This window comes from Canis lupus, chromosome 1 (assembly GCF_003254725.2).
Source record: "Canis lupus dingo isolate Sandy chromosome 1, ASM325472v2, whole genome shotgun sequence".
NCBI lineage: Eukaryota > Metazoa > Chordata > Mammalia > Carnivora > Canidae > Canis > Canis lupus.
Window position 1 is genome coordinate 59,155,967 of NC_064243.1, and position 25,290 is coordinate 59,181,256.

At 36.3% G+C, this 25,290-nt stretch overlaps 1 protein-coding gene across 1 annotated transcript in view; it reads right to left on the reverse strand.

The window, feature by feature from the left end:
• MAN1A1 (mannosidase alpha class 1A member 1) overlaps window positions 1-25,290 on the reverse strand; it is a 166,638-nt gene that overhangs the window by 43,873 nt on the left and 97,475 nt on the right. Inside the window, exon 5 of the mRNA XM_035705084.2 lies at window positions 25,047-25,141. Coding sequence (XP_035560977.1) covers window positions 25,047-25,141 — 95 coding nt within the window. The remainder of the gene's footprint in view (window positions 1-25,046; window positions 25,142-25,290) is intronic.

The window sequence follows — 25,290 nt, forward strand, 5'->3', positions numbered from 1 at the left end:
GGGTTAACTAATTTCTGGATTCTAGGAGGCTAGGAGAGCAAAAAGAATTTATTAGCAGTGCACCTGAGATATTACCAGTCTTATTTGAAACAACATATTTTTTAAAAGAATAATATATACAGAATAAATTCAAAATATACTTTTTTCTTTAAGATAAAAATCCCCAGGGCAAACATGATACAAAGGGATAAAAAGAAAAATAATTCTGATATGTTGTAACTAAAACAAGTTCTGTTTTTTAATGCCCCAACAATGAACTCTAAATGTCCAGGTCAGTAGTAGTTACTAGAGCCACAAGCCCAACACTTTATCAAAATCAGAGTCTTCTGAACATAAAAAAAATTTCTACTTTTTAAGGATCCAATTTTTTAAAAATATTTTTATTTATTTATGATAGTCAGAGAGAGAGAGAGAGAGAGAGAGAGAAAGAGAGAGAGAGGAAGAGACACAGGCAGAGGGAGAAGCAGGCTCCATGCACCGGAAGCCCGACGTGGGATTTGATCCCGGGTCTCCAGGATCGCGCCCTGGGCCAAAGGCAGGCGCTAAACCGCTGCGCCACCCAGGGATCCCCAAGGATCCAATTCTTAAAGGCCATATTTTCTCTCTCTCAACATATATATTTTTATTGTACATAAAATATCTCAAAATATTAAAAAGCATAAAAATCAAGTTTTACTCCAATTCCTGTCCTATCCTTTCTTTTCCTATTCTTTCTTTTTCACAGATAACCATTATCATTTGTTTATTCTCATTCCAAAGATAATTTTTTATGTATACTACAAATATGAATAAATATCAAATAAACTCTTTTTACATAAATAGCAGACTAAACAGTGTTAAAACTATATTCTTATTTCAGGTCTAGAATGTTCAGACTCAGGACCCCCAGGTGGCGCAGCAGTTTAGCGCCTGCCTTTGGCCCAGGGTGCGATCCTGGAGACCCGGGATCGAATCCCACGTCAGGCTCCCGGTGCATGGAGCCTGCTTCTCCCTCTGGCTATGTCTCTGCCTCTCTCTCTCTCTCTCTCTGTGTGACTATCATAAATAAAATAAAAAATTAAAAAAAAAATAGAATGTTCAGACTCATCTTTTAAAACCTTATTTCTAATAGAAAAATTAAAACATGTAAGATACAGCAAAAGTTCAGTAAGCATCTAGATTTACTCATATATTCACCACCTAGATTTAACTACTATTAATATTTATATCGCCATATTTACTTCACCTCTCTATTTGTAAGCATATTAGTATTCTTTTGGGGAATTATTGTAATAAAATCATAGACATTAAGCTATGAAATATTTCAGCATTCATCTCTAAAAAGTAGAGACATTTTCTTATATGACCATAATATCCTATGATGCCAAAGGAAATTAATAATTTCTTCAAATCATCTACTGTCTACTGCTCAAGTTTCACCAACTAACCTCAAAATGTGAAGAACCATTACTTTTTACAGAGCTCTTTTGGCTACAGTACTGCCAGCATAAGAGAAATATTATAGCTTTTATCTAATATGGAAAGTTTACAGTATTTATTTTTAAATTGTGGTGGTGTTGTCATCTTATTTGTATTAGTGCCTTTCACCTCTATCCAAAAGCAAAAACAAAGAAGAAATAACAACTGCCTAAATAAGCTTCATTTTGACATTTGCCTAGGAACCCCCCTCCCCCCTTTTTTTTTACCATGACTCACCCTCCACATGCACAGAATTGCCAGGATTCTCCCCTCATCTTATTATTCAAAAGGAAGGGAAATCAGTTGTGGTGATGGTTGCACAACTCTGTGAATACACTAAAACCACTGAGTTTTACACTGTAAGTGGGTAAATGGTATGGTATGTGAATTATATCTTAATAAAGCAGTTTTTAAAAAAAGAGGAGGGAGGGAACAAAAACTCATTCTAAAATGTGATCTAACAAAATTAGTTTCCTAAAGTAGAATTTAAAAGTTTTCTTTGTATTCTTGCTAATAAAATAAAAGCCCAATAATTAAATTAAATAAATGAAAGCTCCTACTCATTCTACTTTTTTGATTATGTAACCATACTACAATTCTGACTTTTGCTAATATAAGCACAGTATATGGAGACAAAAGGATAAATCAGAAATAACCTCTTTCTGCTTTATAAAAACCAGATAACTCTTTTAAGAAGCAAAAAGAAAAGTTACGTGACTTGAAGGGAAGTAAGTAATCTCATTTTACAGGTAGCACTGACAGCTAGTACAAGCATTCTGTAGGGAAGTTTGGCAAAATGGATCAAAAATATTAATAATAGTCACATAAGGTAATTTAAAAATTCCAATTCCAGAAATTCATCCTAAAGAAGTAATTATAAGTTTATCCCCAAGTATAAATATTTACATCCCCAAGTAAATACCTGGCTTGTGCATTCAAGTCCTATATATACTAGTCTAAGACTATAAAAAGTACTTGGCTCTCTCTCTCTCTCTTTTTTTTTTAAAATATTTATTTATGAGAGATACAGAGAGAAAGGCAGAGACAGAAGCAGAGGGAGAAGCAGGCTCCCCGCAAGGAGCCCGATGTGGGACTCGATCCTGGATCCTGGAGGTAGATGCCCTGAGCTGAAGTAGATGTTCAACCGCTGAGCCACCTAGGCATCCCATTACTTGGCTCTCTAATAAGAGAAAGGTTGAAAACTTATACCCACTTAGAAGATCCAATAGTATGCAGCCATTAAAAATCATATTGTAAGAAAGTGCTTAATAACATGAATAATTCTTTATAATATTTTTGTAGAAGTGGAGGGATTTGTGGCTTCCAGTAATGATGAAGGGTCTTGGTTGGCAAGCACTCCAATAAGTTACATTTATAAAATCTGACTGCTCCCCACTTCTCTGTGATCTGTATATTTAATGCAAGTGTTTTAAAGGCACCAGAGAGTGACCAAGAGCATGCACAAATTAAGCAGTGTTAAGCCCTGAAAGGCAGCAGTTGCAATGGGTTAGATTTGAGTTAGTCTCCGTTTTTTCTGATCTCACAAAATTGCAGGCTTACTTCAGACAGAATTAAAGATTGGCAGAGCAGCTGACAATTTAGTGAGGGGAGGGAGATGGAGTGGGAGGAGTGGGAGAGGTCCTGGAAACTTCTGAGCCATAGAGGGGTAAGGACCAAAAATCTGGGTATAAGCTCTGTCCAAATCCTGGAGGATCACTAAATAAGGTTCTGGTGGATCACCAGGAAACCAGCTGGCAGAAACCAGAAGAACCCTGTGGGTGTACTGCTTTTTCTGATTCAGGTAGTCCTATATCCACGCCTAAGTCATGAGGCAGAAAGCAAAAACCTAAATGATTTCATGTTGGAGAACAGAGCCCGATGATGGTTTACCATAAACTTTGCCTTGACTGAATGCTAAATTGCACAGGTATAGGGAAGGTCCCCAGAAGGCCAGATTAAAAAGCCAGCAACAGCTGGAAACTGAAAAACTGAACAGAAATCTCAGTTGTTGCACACTGCAGGGGAGACAGTTTATGGTTTGAATTAAGAGAGCTCATAGCTTGCTAAGCAACAACAAAATAATTTTCAGAACATAACACATCAAGGTTGCTAAACATATCCACAGTATCTAGTTTTTAGTAAAAATTACTAGATATGCAAAGAAACAGGAAAATGTGACCCTTACTCAGGAAGGGCAGTTAAAAGAAACTGACTCTAAGTGGGTCTAGATGCTGGATTTAGCAATGTCTTCAAAGCAACTATTCAAATACATTCAAAAAATTAAAGGGAAACTTGCCAAAGAAATGGGCTGAAGGAACAGCACACTTGAAGATACCAATAAAATGATCATATCTGAAGAACAGAGCAAAAATGGACTGAATATAAAAGAACAGAGCTTTGGAGACCAGTAGAGTAACATTTGGAAGTCAAAAATAATGTAACGTAGTCCTAGAAAGAGAGAAGGAGAAAGAGGCAGAAAAAAATCTGAAGAAATAATAGCTGAAAACTTCCCACATTTTGTGAAAAAATAGGAAGGTACTAGTCTTAAAAACTCAGTTAACCCAAGGGGGATAAATACAAGGAAAACTATTCCTCACTAGGTACATCAGAGTGAAACTTCTGCTAGCCAAAGACAAAGAAAATTTTGAAAGCAGGCAGGAAATAAACAGCAAATTACATGCAAGGAAACAATGATAACACAATGGCTGACTTCCTACAGAAACAATCAAGGCCACAATTTACAGGAATTACATATTCAAAATGCTGATAAAAAATCTGAAAATTAAAAATTCTACATCTGATTAAACCTTCCTCCAAAGATGAAAGGGAAATATATTTTTGGATGAGCAAAAAACTGACTTCAGTTGCTGTCAGAAGACCTGCAGTAAAAGAAATACTAGAAGAATCTACTCAGGTTGAAGGGAATGACTGTGGGTGGAAACTCAGATCTAGAGAAAGAATTAAGGGCACTGGAAATGGCAAACTATGGGGGTAAATATAAAGCCTATCTATGTCTGTCTATTTAGCTGTTTGCCTATTTATCTGAATTTTTTCTTTTCCAAAGGATAGGGAGGTCAAAGGAATGATACTTTTGAAAAGTTCCTGTATTTTATCTGAAATGCAATATAAATTCTAAGTAGACTATAATCCCTAGAGTAAATCTATATGCATATCTAAATACATAAAATATATAGATATATATGTAACACTGTGTTGTATGCACACCTGAATCTAATATAACACTTCATGTTAACTAGATTAAAATTAAAAAGAAAATTCTGTAATAATACAGAAAAGGAGAAAAAGAGGACAGCAGGCAACATCAGCTCCGTATTTGCATCAGTTCCCCTTTTCCTGATATCACACAGGGGTGAGGTACAGTGGCCTATGTAGACACTGCACAGGTAGCTGGTTTGCATTATAGTTGAGGAAACCTTAATCTTTTAAAGGAACTGCTGACAAAGTTGCCCAACTATTGCTCCAGAAGGGGATATTATCTTTATTACCCTGAACAGCAACAAGACAAAACAAAATACAAAACAAAGACATGTTAGAAAAAAAAAAAAAAAAAAAAGACATGTTAGATACTTTACCTTCTGAAGCTGTATAAAACATCTTTGAAAAGATAGGAAAAAAGTTGGTGAGTTTCAAAAATTCTACCTCTAAGTATTAATCTAAGAGAAAGGAATACATAAGATGTTCACAGAAAGACTTGAACATGAACTTTCATAAGCAGCTTTATTCATGATCACCAAAAATCGAAAATAACACAAATGTTCATAAACAAGAGAATGGAAAAGTGATGGTACATCCATATGATGAAATACTACTCAGCAATAAAAAGAATAAACTAGGGATGCCTGGGTGGCTCAGCAGTTGAACATCTGCCTTTGGCTCAGGTGGTGATCCTGGAGTCCTGGGATCGAGTCCTGCATCAGGGTCCCTGCATGGAGCCTGCTTCTCCCTCTGCCTATGTCTCTGCCTCTCTCTCTCTCTCTCTTATGAATAAATAAATAAATATTTTTTAAAAGAATGAACTATTATACACAGGATAAGATTAATGAGCCTCAAGCACCATGCTGTACAAAAGAAACTAGTCAGATAAAACCACATACTGTATGATTCCCTTTGAATAAAATTCTAGGAAGGGCCAAACTCACTTATAGTGACAGCAACATATCAGTGATTGCCTGGGGTCAGATGAAGGGGGGTGAATGATTGCAAGGGTCACATGGAAGTTTTGTGAGTGATGAAATGTTGTAGATCTTGATTATTTAACCACTGCTAAAATAATAGGTCTACGGTTAAATGGTCTATGTTTGTCAAAATTTGCTGAAATTTAACTTGAAAATTGATGTATTTTTGCATGTAAATTATACCTCAATAAACTCAATGAAAGTAAAAAATGGCACAAAAGTGTATTTCATTGGTGTCTCTTTAAAACTGAGAATTAAGTCTTTACACTAGATTAAAATTCTATAATCAGAAAAAACTAAAACTTGTTTAAAATAATATTTACTAAAATGTATTCATTAAAATTATAAGAAAATTTGTCCTTATAGAGAAATACACCTGTAGTATTCATTGCTATACACTTTTAAATCCTTAGAAAACCAAAATTTTTCTAGATATTGAAAATACGTATTGGAGTGAAAAAGGAGACTAGAAAAAGTGCTTGATTTTCTAGCTCTTCATTTAACATATTCAATAGAAATTTAAGCAATGTTGGAATATCAAACTTATCAGACTTGTGAAAGTGACATAGTTTAGAGAGACCCTTGCAATACAGCTTTCTGGTAATTATTGATTCTTTCCCCGCATATTTCCTCCTTGATAACTTCATTGAAGAAAGTTTTATCTTTAGTTCAAGAGTGAAGAATTTGATTAATTTCATTTTAACCCTATAGCTGTTTCATGTGTTTACAAAGCTTTGGTCAAAAGAAAAAAAAAAGGTCACACTCCAAAAATATCATGATATTGTGATATTGACTTATGGTTTTCTTTATTATATAGCTGACCCTTGAGCAACGTGGTGGTTAGGCATGCCAACCTCCCGTCAGTTGAAAATCCTCGTATAACTTTTGACTCCTCAAAAACTTAAACTGCTGACTGGAAGCCTTACTGATAACATAAAGAATTGGTTAACACATATTTTGTATATTTTTGTATTATATACTGTATTCTTACAATAAAGCAAAGCTAGAGAAAACATTATAAAGAAAATCAGAGAAAACATACTTACAGTACTGTATTTATCAAAAAAAGTCTACATAGAAGTGGACTTGCACAATTCTAATCTGTGTTGTTCAAGGGTCAACTGTATATTAATAATTCTTAAACATTTTTAAATGATTCCTAGAACATATTTTTTTTAATGAGAAAAGCCAACTAGTCTTGACATTCAAATATGCATCTTTGCCTTACCCTCACCCTTCTCTTTTTGGACACAGAATTTCCCATATGCCCTACTGCCTGGATGGACCACTCACTCTCTCTTTACCTAGATCTCATCTATACATCTGCTTGGTCTCAGTCTGAAATCACTTTTTCAGGAGAGTTTTCTGTGACTCCCCTGCAATTTGGTATATTGGTATATTTTTGTGATTAATTAATGTCTGCTCCCGTAGACTATAAATTCCACGAGAGTAAAGTATTTGTTGATTTGTTTGTTACCAGTTTATCCTTTGCCCCTGGCACAGGGAGGTGTTTAGGAGGACGGTGGCTATCTGATGTTTGCTGACTAAATGAACAGGTTCCTTTAATAAATGAGCTGGTTTCCTCAGCTTCTCCTAATCAGAGCACTGGTCTAGCTTACCAACTAACCAACTACTTTCCCTGAATAGCTTCTCTGTGCCAGGGCTCATCTCAGTTTAATATAACTGTAGCAACTACAGTTATAGACATAAAATGTAAAACTGGACCTCAGGTAATAATTGCAAGAATGTATCTTGGACTACATGGTCTTTCCACTGATTATACCATCCTATGCTTGCTCTATACCTGAGCATGCTGCTTTTTTGTCTTGCCAAAGAATTACTGAAACTTTTTTCACCCTGTCATTAACCCTTGAAACTGCTTATCAAAATGCTAAGGAAAATAGATTATGATTGGATAGAGTTCCCCAAGTGTTAGAACCATAATCCTGAATCTTTAAAAATCTTCACACAAAGGTATTTACCTAGATTTTAAAAGGCAAAGAGAAGAGCACTGCCCTGCTGGGCCACTGTCTGGGCAGCAGGTCAGGGATTAATGGCACATTAAGATTTGCCACATGGCACTGTGATAGTCCACTTTCAACATTCCAGACACACTGGACTATAAAGATCATGTGTATACACTCTTAATCGGACTTACTTTCCCCCTCATCCTCTAATTACAATGCTTTCATATGAGAAAATTATGAAGAATGTTTCCCCAAATGCTATCTCTACTTTGAAAATCAGCCTACCTGAACAGAACATCCTCTTCCATCCCTTAGAGTATCAAAATGTAATTTAAATCTTTCTTACGATTCATATGTTTATAAGTCTTGTTTTCTTATCATGCCAGGATAAGAGACTCTAGACAGTATTTAGACAAATCACAGGACTTGGACCATCAGATTTTAAGGTTTAGGTTATGGGGAAGCCTTAGTCTCTTATCTAGCTATGTAAAACAGAAAAGAAAGCAAATAGTGAAATACCGATTTATAAAAAGACACATTATTTTCACTAAATAATTAACACATATTTACAGAATAGAGATTTACCAACAAAGTACTTTTTCCAGTTATACTGCAATGCACAGTTTTTTTGTTGTAGGGGAAAAATAATTGATATACTTTAAAAAAAAAGATTTTCTTTATTCATTTGAGAGAGAGAGAGAGCGAGAGAGAGCGCGCGTGCAAGCAGGGGAAAGGGCAGAGGCAGAGGGAGAAGCAGACTCCCTGCTGAGCAGTAAGCCCGATTCAGGGGGGGTCGATCCCAGGACCCTGTGATCATGACCTGAGCTGAAGGCAGATGTTTAGCCAACGGAGCCACCCAGGTGCCCTGATCATATTACTTTTTAATTCACCCAGAAGTTTTTATCTCCATGGATTCAACACTCAGTTACACAGAACTTTTTGAAATTCCACAACTTAATGGAATAGGTCTTATCTGTAGGTAAACAAAGTGCCAGAAGAACAAGGAAAGGAAGATGATTAAACTTGTCCAGGGTGGGGAAGGAACAAGGTAGAGTGAAAGAGATTGAAGAAATCTTTGAGAATAAGTAGTATAATTCGACCTTCAAAAGTAGCAGGTATTTTTTGGCAGTTAAAGGGTCTGCCTAGGCCAAGGGGCTCTATATACCTGAACACGGGGGTTTGAATGCACAGTGCCAATTTGAAGAAAACCACTAGAGCTTTGGTAAAGCTATTAAAGATTTGAGACTGGGGTACCTGGGTGACTCAGGCAGTTAAGTGTCTGCCTTCGGCTCAGGTCATGATCCCAGAGTCCTGGGATCGAGTCCCACATCAGGCCTGCTCAGTAGGGAGTCTGCTTTTCTCTCTGACCCGCCCCCCCACCATTCTCTTTCTCAAAAATAAATAAATGAAATCTTAAAAAAAAAAAAAAGATTCTAGACTAAAGGGAGAATGTGTGGAGAGCAGAAGGATGATATGTTTTGAGATAACTCTCTCTATATATCTCACAACTATATATCTATATAAATACAGTGGAATTGGAGGGGAGAGAAATTGGCAGCAGGGAGACTATTTCCAAAGCTACTGTTCTAGCTCAGAACAGAACCAAAGGGGGATCTAGGACTGGGTGATAAATGAGAATGGGAAAGAAGCTTGGCTGTGAGAGGTGTCAAAAATACTATGGAGATGAAATAGATAGGATCTGATGACAGACTAGCTGTCAGGGAGAAGTATTTAAAGACCTCAGGATGTTTGAATTGAGGTTACTGGTATAACAAAAGGTCTGGAAGGGAAACTCAATTGGGGATTAAAATACTGCACATGACTTTTGACAAATGAAGTTGAGGAGCTATCTGGCACTCAGTAGGATATTGGGATTAAATTCTGTAGTGAGGGCTGGGCTGGAGATCTGGATTAAAGGGTGGCTACTGCCTTTTAAAGTCTAGAAGGACTTTGGATGTGCTTGCATGTAAAGGGTTTGAAAGAGAGCCTCAGATGTTGATTCACTCATATAGACCTACGCCTATCTTTGTGCAGACAGTGAAGACTAGAAGGCAGAAATGAAACAGCTCCTCCTTGTGTAACTGTGTCATGGCGTCAGGATCACACCAAAATGTGTGCCTAGCACCCTTGCCTTGCTTGTAGCCACAGCCTTTACAGATGGCTAAAGGTAACTATGTTTTTCAGCATTTTGGGGAGGCCTCTTCATCTATGCCCTAAAGAAGGACCTGGACACTTGCCGCTCATTTGTCCCTGCAAGAGCATTCCCAGCCTGGGAGGATTGAGATAAGGGAGGCCCCTCGATGAGCAACCAGGGAAGGACCGCAGATGCAGGGGAAGTAGGAAAGGTTCCTGGGAGTGGTGCTGGCTATGCCATGTCTTGAAGGGGATGGGAGAGAGGCGATCTTGTTCCAGCCAGAAATAATATAAATGCAAGGAGGAAAGAGAAACCATGACATAACTGAGAAATTATACAGCTCTGTACAACAGAAATACAGAGCCATCTTTTTGCCTGACTAATTTTGATTTTTTTTTTTAAAGGTAATGAGTCACCATGAAAGAAGAAGACACAAGGAAGTGAGATGATAAAGTTTCCATGTAAAAAACACTTCCACAGTGCAGAACTTTGAAAGACGTCTTGGGAAACTGGCAGTAGGAAGATCCGTTAAAGGTTATGGCAATGGTTGAAATGAGTGATAAGGGCCTGAGTGGAAGAGAAGGAAGACAGGACCAGAAATAAATAGAGAACAGAATTGAAGCGAAACATTATAGATGAAGAATTGGCAAGAAACAAAAATGATGGAGGGGCCAGGGAGGAGAAGGGGCCCCAAAACCAGCTCCTGGAAGAAGGACAGGGGGTACATTCAGGAGTATAAGTGATGTATGAAGGGGTGGGTATTGCCTTTTAAAATCTAGGGGGACTCTGGACCTGCCTGCACGAAAAGGGTTTCAAAGAGAGCCTCATATAGACCTACTAAGACTCTTATTGGGTCCAGTCTCCAATTTTGGCCATGTTATCACAAAGATGGGGAGAAAGGACAGAAGTAGAAGAAGAATCACTAAGGTGGCAGGAAGGAAGAAAAATTGGTTCTATCAAAAAAGGTTTGAAAGAATTCAGGTTCTTTATTCTAGAAGAGAAGATGAAGGGGAGATTTCCATAATCCCACCTTTTATATCCAGATAACAAAGATGCTATGCATATAATTTCCCATTGTTCACTCTTTAGAAAGGATTCTATTTCCTTATATTTCTTTTTATCTTTAGTGGAAGCGAGCTTAACATAAAATTCTTGTAGATATATCAAACCCTAGAATTACTGGTGAAATTCAGTTCTGGAAGGTATGGAGAATTCAACCAGACTCACTGAAAACTTTTTTAATAACCTGGAGGTGCTCGATGTTTATAGCAGCAATGTCCACAATAGCCAAACTGTGGAAGGAGCCTCGGTGTCCATCGAAAGATGAATGGATAAAGAAGATGTGGTCTATGTACATAATGGAATATTACTCAGCCATTATAAATGACAAATTACCCCCCCCCCCCATTTGCTTCGACATGTATGGAACTGGAGGGTATTATGCTGAGTGAAGTAAGTCAATCGGAGAAGGACAAACTCTATATGGTCTCATTCATTTGGGGAATATAAAAATTAGTGAAAGGGAATAAAGGAAAAGGAGAGAATATGAGTGAAAATATCAGTGAGGGTGACAAAACATGAGAGACACCTAACTCTGGGAAATGAACAAGGGGTAGTAGAACAGGAGGTGGGCGGGGGGTTGGGGTGACTGGGTGACAGGCGCTGAGGAGGGCACTTGGCAGGATGAGCACTGGGTGTTATGCTAAATGTTGGCAAATTGGACTCCAATAAAAAAAATTAATCCCTTAAAAAAACAACAACTTGGAATTGTTTCATCGTCATCAATAGAGTACAAACAGAGAAGCACCATACTAGCCTATAGGGGCAGTAAAATACCTAGACATCTCCCTCTGTCTTTCTACCAGGTACCAAGTAGATATATATGCTTTTAAATTAAAAAAAAATATATATATGTAGTTCAAATAGTTCCAAATGATTTCAAAAGGGAATTCAAATTACAGAATTGGATATTTATGTCTGTGCCAGATTAGATTCAATCAAATTAATGAAACTTTAAAAATACACATATATTTGGAACTTCATAGACTACAGAGAATGGCAGACACATAAGGCATTAATATGAGCTGTCTGGCTGCCTATAGCTTATACACTCATAATTCCTCTTGCTTCCCATCTCCTTCCTTTTACACCCTTTTCCTTTAGGATAAACATAAGAATAAATAAATTTTGCAGCACCTTTTGTTTGAAAAGAGACCTAGGTTTTACTGTCTTTAGAAAAACTCAAAAAGTAAACCTATTATCTTTATAAATTCTATATAGAGCCAACACTTACTCTACAAATTCCAGTTTTTGAAATCTCATTTTCAAATATAAATATGAAATAATTACTCTTAGTCATAGGCCTCAGAAACTCAGATTAGCCAATTCTGTAACTTGAAACCCTTCGAATCTAGCAAAAACTTTGCATACTTGCACAAAATATGCTGTTCATTTAAAAAAATATCACACTTCCAGGATAGATGGATACCTGCAGCCATTTTAGTGTTTACCCAATCAATATTAAATATTAATGTCTTCAAGCACTTTCTGATATATTTCATATTAAAACCAATAATTCACCTTAGAAAATTTCTTGATCTAATTGATGATCTTTTCAGGCATGCCTCTGCAGCTGACCCATTTTAAAGTGGAGAAAATTAATACAAATAACAGAGAGTGTGCCACAAGATTATTTAGTCTTATAATATTTAGAGCTGGTTAAAAGTAATTTAGAACTTCCCTTGAAACCAATTTAAAAAATATTCTCAAGAGTAATCTAAACAGGATCAAAGTCCACTTAATATAACGAGACAATATGCCCATTATAAACTGCCAAGTGATAAGACATTGGTCTGGGCTTGACAAAGGTAAATGACATTTGGATATTTATTGTTTATGGCAGCAGCCTTTGAAGCAGAATGCAAGACTCTTAATTAGAGTGCAGGAAGAAACTATCAAAGCTGCTATTCCTAAATTTTTTATCTGGAAGGAAAAAAAGAAGGCTTTATCAAATTAAATATTCAGATATTCACGCTCCCCTCCCTTAGTGCTTATGTAAAAGGCTTCATACAAGATACTCCCACGATGTTCCTGCAGAGATTACACAGTGAGCAGAGGTCAGCAGGGGACCTCACTTGTTCTACAGCTGTCAGTGACTTTTGATATGTTGTGGTTTATGAGCTATAGAATGTCATTGATACAGTTAATTTTAAAACCCAAGACCTTTCGCAGTAGAGTAATTGTGGTATTACAGTATTTTGTAAAGAGATGGACAGTGACCATGAAAATATTTTGCAACAGAGATTTTCTCATTGTCTTGAGGCAAAGTATTTAGTCAAGAGTTGCTATTTCAGAAAAAGAAAAGTGTCTTTATTTGCTGAAGTTTTCTGGGACAGGTGGTTGTCCGTAGTATGCTACCCTACAAGTTAGGAGGAGAGAGAGGAGGAAGAGAAGAAACAGGAAGAAAACAACACACTTAATCTACAACTTGAAAAAAAAAATGTAACAGTTTAACATGGAAAAAGAATCTGAATTTGTAAAGAACTCTAAGGAAAGATCATTTAGAAACTGGACATTTATAAAAATATTTATGAAAGTGGATCATATTACAACTCATATCTGTATCGTGAGAATGAAAGTTTCTATTCTGCTTTAAAATCTAAAGGAAGAGTTCCAGAGGTTTTTCTATCTTTCTATTCGTTTGCAAGAACAAAGGATGGTATCAGGAAAGACTGACATTTTCTGATAGAATTACAAGAATATTCTTTGCATAATCAAAGGATGGGATTTAAAACAAACATCACGTTTAGGAAGGTCAGCCAGTACCACTCTTCTCTCACTAACACAACTTCGTAATCTTTTCTGGGCAGCATCAGAATCAAATTTTGAAATATGTAGTAATGCAGAATAAGACCTTTGACTACTACTTATTGTATCACAAGCCTTACACTAAAAAAAATAAAAAATTAAAAAAAACACACACCGCTCTGATTAAAATTATTATTTATTCCTAATAAAATATTTCCTTTCCTCATCTGTTTCTTATCCTTTACAAATTTACTTTTGAGTGTTTTTAAATGCATAGCACATATTAATACAGTGGTATATGTATATATAATTTACAAATAAAAGTGCATGTTCTAGAGTAAGTGCTCAAAAGTATTTTACTGATAAGAGGGCAAAAAAACTTAAAAACCATGAGCTTATGGTCCTGATAGAATAGTGGGGTGCAAATTCCTTTGTGTGGCTAGCTACAGTAATTACATGTAAATCAGTGGCTAAAAGTGCTGCCTTTGTACAGTGTTAACATAAAATTTTCAAGACCCACAATTTTAATGCCTCACAATTAATGAAATCACCACAATTTTAGTCCTTATTGCAGTCCTTACTTTAGTTTATTCCAATAGTTTAAAAATAACCCTTCTTCAGCTGGGCAGTTCAATTGTGTACTTTATTTCCCTTTGTCTTTCCAGATGAGGACAATTGCTATGAGGATCCTACAATGCTTCCCTTGAGGAAGCCTATGAGTTATAAACTGAGTACATGGGAGGCTTGTTAGAATCACAGATGTGTGTATACCTATCACACACATATACACATACATGCGTGCGTGTGTGCACACTTCTTTACATGAAAATCCCCTCTTTTGTGAAGTCTAATTTTAACACAGGTGGTAGGGATGGACGGTATGGAGAGCTGCCATGATGATTTCAGGATCCTGAAATTCCAGTGTCTTTTGGATCTAAAAGACTAGGCTTTTTGAATTTCAGGGTTCTGTCACAGACATTACCCCGATAAAATTGATACAATTTATTAGTCCCACTTCAACAAATGAGAAAACCAAAGAAGAGATGTGATCATGTTAATTTTTAATAGAATTCTATCTGTAAAACACAGCATCTTAAACGCATGGTTTGATGTGTTTTGAGAAATATTTATGTTTGTCATACTGTTTTTAAGGTAGTGAAAGCAGGACTTATATTCTTGTTCTTCCTGCTGCCATTTTCTTTAACATAATCAGCAAAGTGATAGAAATTGGCACTGTCAGATATTAAAAAATTATGGCAAATCTGTAATTCATAATTCATTTATTTCCCAAAGCCCATTTGCAGAGTGTCTATGAGGTATAAAAAGGCACTATGCTGACAGCTCTTTGGGACCAAGAGTGGGACAGGACATTCTGTAGTCTGAGGAGAGAGGGCACCAACCTCCAGGTCACAGGCATAGAAAAACAGAGATGAGAGAACCCAAAAATGTGTTTGAATCATTTTGTCCATGGCATACAGAAGATCTCTTATAAAATATGCTTTAAGAGTTTAGCAAGTAGATTCACTGACCTTTGAAATAAATGTAGTCATACTTAAAAAGAAAGAAACACAACAAATCCAAGGGATTTGTACGATGTACTCACACACAGTTATTAAGAATGATACCCACCTTTAAAATGGTTTATGTAACTTTTATTGTACTTCCAGAGGGTAGGATAGATTTATGTTCAAATTTTGGAAAAGTTTTCACTGATAGGACCATTATAGTAATTGCACTGGATCTGTTTATTAATTTGTCACAATTAAGTCAATAAGAGCTTTACTAATGTCCTATTACTTGATTAGTTTTGAAAGTGATTATCTTAAGAACTTGACTTAATTGGAAGCCTCTCAATTTACAAGGTACATTAAACTCTCAGTAGCATCTTAAGATTATTCAACATATGCAGGTCAATTACCAGTAATCACTGTTTTGTACAAATGTTCCATAAAAACTATAGCATGACATGACAAAGAGGGAAGGTAAGATCTAATTAATAATGCTAAACTTCAATTGACATTTCCAGGATAAAAGGGCAACATGAGCATTCATATAAAGTCTTCCCAAAACTAGGTCTGTTACTAAAAATCAAATAAAGGAAAGCCAGCAGCTCTCTACCTTAGAGATGAAGATAGTTTGTCATGATTGCTAAATCACCAAATTGCATTGCCTGTACTCATGCCCAGCTGCACATTAATTTCCAAATTAGTAAATTACAATTAATTCTTATTATTGCTCCATCATTTTTTCTAGTTAATAAAAGACTGTAATCAATTATTGTTCATCCCATTTTTAGAACAGATCAACTACAACTATTACTGCATGAGCAGGAAACATGGAGTGGTTAATGTACCCACAGAGATTATAAAGCCTTTAAAAACTATTGGCTGTAGTATAAATACTTTATATTGATCTTCCAATTCCCAAAGATTCAAAGTAGTTCATTGAATATTTATAGTGATTAACAATAATAAGGGCTGAGAAAGTGCTTTGATACCTAGGCTGATTTCCAAACATCTAATCAAACGATTTCATAAACTTTTAGATTAAACTTTATTAATTAGATATTTGAAAGGTTTGCCCCACACTAAAAACATGAGCCTGGTCTTGAGATTAATCACAGGAAAAATTGATTGCTGCTTCATTAAAAACCCAGGATAGCAAGCTCCTTGAAAAGATTATTCCACTGCTGACCTGTAAAGTCATTGTATGAATTATGTGTTCTGACTTGTTCCTAATTTAAGTCCTGGACACCGAATACATTTCAAATTGCCAAGTCTGATTTGCCACCGATTGTGTGAATATAGCAAACAAAGCCGAATCTGTAAAATACTAGTTCTGCGCCTTTGAAAAACTTGAGATGAAAGCCACTGAGTTTGTTGCATTCAAATAACTATAATTGTCCTTAAAATTGCCCTGGTGAGTTAACTGCTTAAACAGTGGGAATGCTGTGGGGAAAGCAGTGGTCATATTTAACAACCAGTCTCATGGATTTTGTATTAAGGATCTATCTGCCAAAAACTGAAAAGTGAGGAAGGCCTCTTAACAGACTTCCCACATACCACAAGTCATTTTTAAAGAGATTTAAGGAGCCCTCTTGGGATAGATTGTCTTTCAATTCCCTACACATCACCTTTGATAAATTTCTGCACTTTAATTACTCATATGCTGTAATTTAACCTTAACTGTAGGTCCTTAAGGAAATACAGAAAAAAAAAATTTCAGCATCTAATCCATGGTTGAATAGAACATTAGCCGCTTTATTCCATTCACATGTCAATTTTCTCCCATTCCCTACCAGAAGCACAACTGAAGTGATCTGTGGCAGATGGGCATTCATGAAGCAAGAGGGTGGGGTGGTGTAGAGAAGTAATGAGGACTGTGAAAGCCTGTGTTCAAAGACAGATGTGGTCTGCTTCCTCCTCCAGGGAATAAAAGACATGGAAAATCTCATTTACCTGGGTATTAACTTCAATTACAGCCAGGGGAGTGGGAAGAAATGGAACAGTTCAGGTACCTTTAGGTTCTTCAAATTCTTACTGCCTCACAATGACTAAGAAATAGCAAAGCATCCTTTGTTCAGAACTGCTTGTCTCTTAAGTCTCAAAAAAGGAGGATATACACAAAGGACATTTAAATTAAGCACTGCTACCTTTATTGTCCACTTGGAATAAATAAAAGCCTTTAGTTTGGTCAAGCTACTGAGTGCCTGGCATAGATGTAGTGATATGAAGCTTGGTGAGAGAATTAAATGATCCAGAAGAAGCCTAGGTTCCCCGCCCCCTTCCTCTGGGAAGATGATCACAGCCTCTTTAGCTCTGGAACGCCCTCAGGTACAGGGGCAGGTCACCAGCTGCTTAAAATAAAGTTGCTTTGCCTGAGCCATGGCATGACTTTACAGAAATGATTCTCCTTTCTAAGTTACCCCGAAGTCCTTAATTAAAAATGCCTTTTTTCCTCCCTCTATGCTAAAATGCACCAACATTTGCTTTCTAGTCTTATCGGTTTAAAAAAAAATTAAGAGTACATGGGAAAAAGGAACATGTAAATTCTTTTTGGGTAATTGTCTGGAATTAGCGGCTTTTCAGAAGCAGCAACAAACTGCTTAGAGTTAAGTGAAAGTGTTGGGTAATAACAAAAGTAAACTAGTCATAGAAACAGAAACCCCCACACTCCTCACCCCACCCCCCCAAAGGATGTTTGGAATTGGGGGCTTCACTGAGCAGCTCTGAGATTTAAGAATCTAAATAGCTCTGACGGCTCATTTCTTATATTACAATGGTTCTTAAAGTGTGGTTGAAGCATTCGCTTCTGCATTGGCTGGGATCCCATGAGGAATGCAAATTATTGAGCCTTTACCAAAAACCTGTCCACAGAAACTCTGTGGGTGGAGTCCAGCTATATGTGTTTTTAAGAAACCCTCTAGGCAATTCTTACATACTCTAAAATTTGAGAACTATTGTTCTATTAACGCTGGATATTTTCAAACCAATTTTCTAATATTTCTATATTTCAATGTTAAATTGACCATCAATGGACAGAGAAGTGTTTTCAAAGTTAAGTGAGAAGAGGAATGAAGCTGGAATCCTCAGGATATACATATATACTAGACTTAAAGCAGTGATTCTCAACCCCAGCGGAATATTGGAATGGCTGAGGAAGGCTTGAAAAATGCCAGGACCTCATTCCAAGCCAAATGAAACAGACTGGTAGAGAGGGAGGCAGCAATAATATATACTTTTAAATGCCCTAGTTATTCTCAAGCACTGGAAAGGCTGAGAATCATTGATAGAAGGTAACCACAGCAGTTGGGCTCTCAACACAAGTTGGGCAGCTTAAGAATTAGGAAAGAGGGCTGTGTGGATGTTTACAGCAAGAATACATACATATTTTCACAGACAAGGTTTGTGCCATATTAATAGAATACTAATTAATATGTGGGACTTGTCAAAAGAACATTGCATTTTATTGCCTCACACTCTTCTTAAATCTTATGGATGGAGCAGTTCTTATTTCTAGAGGAGATAATTCACCAATAAGTACAATTTTAGAAAAATGAGTTTTGGTCCTACAGGCGAATTCCAAAATTATCTAAAAAAATAATAAGTCCTTAAGGAAATACAGTATGGAGCTACCAGAATCCTGTACTACATGGAGACATTCTCTCCATACTCCCAGCTGGTTCTACCAATACCATCTCTCTTCCTGACCTGGAAAATGGGACTTGAGAATGGGTTAGAAAGATTGAATGGCTGTCATACTGTCTTAAAGAGGCATCAAAACCAAATTAGTTTTAGCTATATATTATCATATGTGTGTGTGTGTGTATATATATATAATGATATATAATTTTATAATGAAATAATTTTATAATGAAAACTGAGAACAAGACCATAAATTAATAATAATTTCAATTTACCTTTATTTCTTATCACTTTAAAATGATAAATCTCTTCTTGCAATTAATTCATTAGATTTTCACGAAAGCTTTATGAGGTCATCAGAATAAGTATGATAATTGCCATTATTTTAATTTAATTTATGAGAAGACAAACTCAGTTTAATGAATAATCCAAGACCAAGAGCTATATCGACAATATTAATAAATAGCAGCTTTAACTATGGTACTAATATTCTAATGTCTCCTATTAATTACTTTGTACATGTCAGTATTAAAACCTTAAGATATGGTTACTACTATTTCCAAAAAAGTACAAATGGCCAAAAGAATTAAAATAGATAAAAGAGGGAAGTCCAATTTAATAAAACATTCAATCAGAAAAAATAAAGACACAGAGGAGGTTAGCTTAAGATGCTTAGAAAGACCAGAACTTCTTTCTTTCCTAAAGTTGGCTGGACTCCTCTTTGAATTCTTAATAGATCCATAAAACATATAAATAAAAGAGAATAAGACACAACTCTGATTTTACACTCAGGCTGTATCACTTCTGCAGAACCTTTTTTAGCATAATTGCTATTTTGCTTCAGAATATTAGCAAATCCTTAAATATAAGTTTGTCATACTCATGCTAAAAATGTGTTTCTTGATTTTTTAAAAAATATTATTCTTATGATGTTGAAGTATGAAACCGTATTCTGCTTTTATAAATTTAATAATGTGGACATCCATATTTCAACTGTCCAAAATAAAACACAGGGAGATGTATGGAAAATATTTTAGAAGATATTTGGTCTAATTAGACCGTCTTTCATAGTCTGTGTCTATTAAAACCAACTACAATCAATATTTAAGCACTTTACCCCACCAAAATAGAATGCAATAAAGGGGCTACCGCCTTTTGTTACAATATACATGGTACACGTGCATCACACAGGATAATCTTTCACTATTAGAAAACATTAAGCTATGTACTATTCTTAATTAAGGTCCCATTTCAGTTAAAGTAAAGCAATTTGCAATTTAATTATAATAATAATACAAATTGCAATGTAACTAATGATAGAGTATGCATTTGTGTTGGTAATTAGAGTAGTCAGTAAATAAGGCTTTACAAAGCAGGAAATAAAAACAGGTGAGAGAGTTCTGCTCATTCATCACCTTGCTGCCTAATGAGAGCTGGAAAGGAGATCAGTCATTTCCCAGCACATTCCTTGATGTGCGCCACAAAAGCGCACACTGTAGACATTCCACCAACCTAATATAACCACCAGGCAAGTGTTGCGAGTGTCAGTTTTTAGAAAAATCCACCAAGAGAGAAACAAGTGATAAAATAGTATATAGCTAAAAGTAACTCATTTATCAAGAAAGACAGAATAATTATTAGGAATGCCTAGACTGCATGCCCTGTGATAGAAATGAATAATGGGAACATTAGCTATATTATTTTAAATTAAGAACACACTGGAGAAAACCCCCAAATTTAATAAGTTTACTCTACCTACGCTTGACTTACACCTAGGAATATGGAAATGGTGAAATGCCTGATTTCACAAACCAAAGAGGCGATTTTTCTTCTGTAGGGTAGAGGAAAAGAATGCAGAGGGCCTCCTGTTCACGGTAATAATAAAATCAGACATCAAATTTTGACATTTTTCACATTAGAGAAATTGAGTTCTACCAAAAATCTAATCTACTGAAAAGGCAACGCTTTCCTTTTAGCAGAGGTGTGATATAAACTCCTGTATCTTCATTCTACTATTGTACTGGTGAAGCCAGTATGTTGGTCCAAACAGGTCCTGTGTATAATAACACTAGGTATCTGTTCAAATTACCACTAAGTCACAATTCCGATTAACTTTACAACTTAAATATAGCAGCTATGAAACTAAGAATTATTACAGATGTAGCAAAAGAGATAATTACTTTTTTTTTTTCCTGAACAGATTTTGGGACAGAATTCCTAAGGTAGAATATGAGTAAATAATTTAGAAGTTCTGCTCTTCTCAGTTTGTACAAATGCTGAAATCCAATTTGGCTTATTGGTGTTTTGGCTCCAAATGCATCAACCTCCCCAATTCAAACTAACTGCTTGCTTTAAACTCAACTCAGTGAGGACTTAGTATCTCTCCTTGGCACAATCTTACGTTTGTCAATTACATGAGTGTATAATATAGTAACATATAAAATATATATTGTGCTTTACCAACCAGGCTCTGAATACCCTGAGGGAAAGACCATGTCTGTTATCTTTTTAAATAAAGTGAAGAGAAACAGGAAAATCTTCCCAGGACCTAGCATGGAAACTTCATCACAGCAGCGACTAAAATAAATGTTTATTTCTTACAAAGAGAAGGTAAAGAAACCAATTATCTTCAGGCAATGATCTGAATACTAGAGGGATGAGAATGGATAACACCAACATGTTCACATTTTTTTTTGTTAACATATAGGTGTTGGCAAAGGACAGCATCCATATTTTCAGAATTGAGAGAGAAGACGACTATGATATTACAGACAGCATATTCTATACCTCTCCCATTTTAATTATTGCCCAAATTCTCAAAGCCAGTCAACAGTGAGTATGTAGCTCTTCTAAAAAGCATCCTCAAGCACTTTTTTCTTGTGGGCATCATTCCACAGACACTCCCTTATTCTGAGAAGATAATTAAGAAAATCTGCTTTTGCCAGACATATTTTTTTCTCCTCTCTTTTGAAAATTCTACTGGTGACAGTCTTTAAAAAACTAGAAAAGAAGTTCCCTGCCAGCTGTCCTTTATCCTCTAGCCCATACTGTAAAAATATAGATATTCAGAGGAAACAGCATATATGTACAAGCTGACAGGAACAGCACATCCTGAAATGTAGTTATTGCAGATAAATATGAAACTCTGTCTTCTTCTCCTAGAGGATATTCTCTAAGATGATAAACAAACCTCACAGCTGGAAGGAGAATGGATTCAATGAGTACACTTGATTGGGCAAAGGGATACAAGGCATTTTAGTGTATTAATCGTACTATTAATTTTGCCATGGCTTATTCTCTGCATTTGGGTAAGTTACCGCTATTTCATAAATGGGATTGAGAATAGATAAAATGTATGATCAAAAAATTCATACAGGGATCCCTGGGTGGTGCAGCAGTTTAGCGCCTGCCTTTGGCCCAGGGCACGATCCTGGAGACCCGGGATCGAATCCCATGTCGGGCTCCCGGTGCATGGAGCCTGCTTCTCCCTCTGCCTGTGTCTCTGCCTCTCTCTCTCTCTCTCTCTCTCTGTGTGTGACTATCATAAATAAATTAAAAAAAGAAAATTCATACAGATCGCCAGGAAGAATTTAAGTGTTCCCATCAACTGTCAAAGGGTCACCTAATTTCCTCTTGTTTGACATGAAAATATTAGAGAATACATAAATAAAATGGCACATTCATTTTTACCATATATAATTATCCTGCAATCCCCGAAAAAATTTTTTTTAATTTTTATTTATTTATGATAGTCAGAGAGAGAGAGAGAGAGAGAGAGAGAGAGAGAGGCAGAGACATAGGCAGAGGGAGAAGCAGGCTCCATGCACCGGGAACCCGACGTGGGATTTGATCCCGGGTCTCCAGGATCACGCCCTGGGCCAAAGGCAGGCGCCAAACCGCTGCGCCACCCAGGGATCCCAATGTAATCCCCGAAATTAAAAAAATCTAATGTAAGATACTATATATTCAAAATAATGTTTTATTAAAAAAGCATAATGCCCCAGTTAATGAGTTTCTAAGAGGTATAGATATGAAAGTCAACAGAGGATTAATAGTTTTTAGAAGTATTTCTTCATGTACTGAAAAATGTCTCCATATTTTTCTACACTAAGGATAGATTTAACTGAAGGAAAATCATCTTGGCTGTTAGAAATAAACACTAAGTAAAATTAAATAGGCTTTAAAATAATCTAATTTCTTATGCTTTTCTTAAGAGAGGCTAGAACTAACTGAATGATATCAGCACCCTACAATAATTGGCTGAACTTCTGCAAAGATGTAGATGCACACCTCTCTCTGCAAGTTTTAGTTGGGACTTACTTAATTTCAATACTTTCCAGGAAGCATTATGAACTAGCTCCACAGAATCTTAGAGTAGAAGGTTGGAGTGATCATTCACTCCAGAATTTTAAGCTTGGGGTTCTTAGGTTCTAGGTGGGCTCCAATGGTACTGTTTGCTTTTGGAAATTATGTAAAAATATGTGTACTCAGGAATGTGCATTTTATGAAGAGAGAGCCATGTTTCATCTGAATTTCAAAGGGGCCTATAAGCCTGTAAAGGTTCACAAAACAACTACCGAAGTAGCCTAACTTCCGTTTACAAATAATCCTGGAGGGTTGAAATGACTGCTCTAAAGACACCTGGATTTAGAACCAGGTCTCCTGATAATCATTGAAATCAATGTATTATTATTCTCATATTTTTTTCAGAGGGTAAATAGGACAAAAAAAAGTGTTAAATGTGTAGTGTTTTTGTAACCAGGTCTTATTTCATGGAGATTAGTTTCTAGGTCAGAATACTATCTATAAATACAAAGTCCAAAGATATGGAAGGTTATTATAGGTGATCTATATGAGCTAAATAAAAAACTCATGGTCCTCCAAACAAACACCATCCTGCCTCCAGGCCAAGCATATACCCACTCTTGCTTTAAGTCCCTGTAGCAGATGCTATGATCTCAAGGTGACAGAGAAAACCCTAAGACCCCTAAAGGGATAAATGGATCCTGAGACATCACAATATATAATAGAGTACATGGCCTAGCTGTGTGTTCTCTCCCTGTCTCACTGCTCTACAATACCCCAGCCCCAAACACACACACGCTTACACACACAGGTGAGCACACACACACTTATACACAGGTACAGGGTGATTTCAAGGCACAGATACATAACCTACAAATGAAAACAAAGCATGGCATTTAACTGATTTATTAACCAAATAATTAATTTCATGATTTTTAAGATTAATTTTAGGAAAGTCACTAAAAGAAATAATTAAGAATAAGCGTGCATTAATCCTGCCAAACCACCCTGTACATCCTCTTGGCATTTCTAAACCAAGGAAGCCCTTTCGTTCGTGCCTATGCATCAATGTGTGTATAAACGTCTAAGCACATATTTTATCTCTACCAGTAACAGACAGTATGATGTTGGGCAAGTTACTTAATTTCTCTGCAACACAAGTTCCTTATTAGTTTCCGTTAGTAAAATGGAGATAACAACAGTATGGACCTTATTGGGTTATTGTGGGATTGAATGTCGCAATACATGCCCAGAGCCTAAAACAAAGCTTCATATTTCATGATGATAAAATAGCTATAGTTATCATCATTATCACCATCACCACAAAGAGTTACATAAGCAATGAATTACTTATGGGGATGAAGGAGTTAAGAAGGAAGTTTAAGATAAAACTGTTGATTGACAAAATGTTGAAGCTATTGTGAAAATTCAAACTACTCCTTGGGAAAGTACCAGAAAGTCCGTTTAATCCCGGTTTTCTGAGAGCAAAATTCCCATGGACTTAGCATAACAAGATTCTCCACCCAAGCATGAGCAGGTCTGGCTAATCTGGGTCGGCAGGGCAGTTCCCTTCTCTCCTTTACAGATGTGGGCAGGGCAGCCCCAGGTGCTCCCCTTTTGTCACCCCTTACAGGGGAGATCTGATCAGTCCAAGGCTCTAAGCTCTGCAATTACTCTGCCAGAGGCCTAACTGAAGTAAGTGCTCTTAGGAACTGGATGGACTCTTTGGAAGTTAAATGCTTTGGACAATTTTAAAGATGAAGGGATGCTCTTGGTATCTATAGAGAAACGAAATGTACTATCACCATGAAATAACAAAGATCTCAAATCATGTTTGGCTTGGATGACCCTGTGGGGTCATGCCATCTTGTGACAGGGACCCCCGTAAGGCCAAGGAGCACTGGAAAACTAATAGCTTCCACTGCCAGTGGTATCAGTCATTGACATCATACAAGTAATTATCCATTCAGTTAAATCACGGTATTGCATGTTCCAACTTAAAAAAAATATATGTTGTTAAAATGAAGAGTTTTACCTTTTTATATTCAGCAATGCCCAAGGTATTCCAGATGGAGTATGAAATGCAGGTAACAATTTCACCCCAAGTTCCACTGCTTTCTTTCGAAATATCTGAAAAGTTAAACAATTACATAAGCTGCTGTTGTAAGCAAAACAAAAAGTGCTCTACTATCATCGCACATTTAGCACTTTTCTACTTTAAAATTTTCTTTATGTGAAAAAATACAAGTTTCTCAAATTAACAGAATTACCTAGCAAAG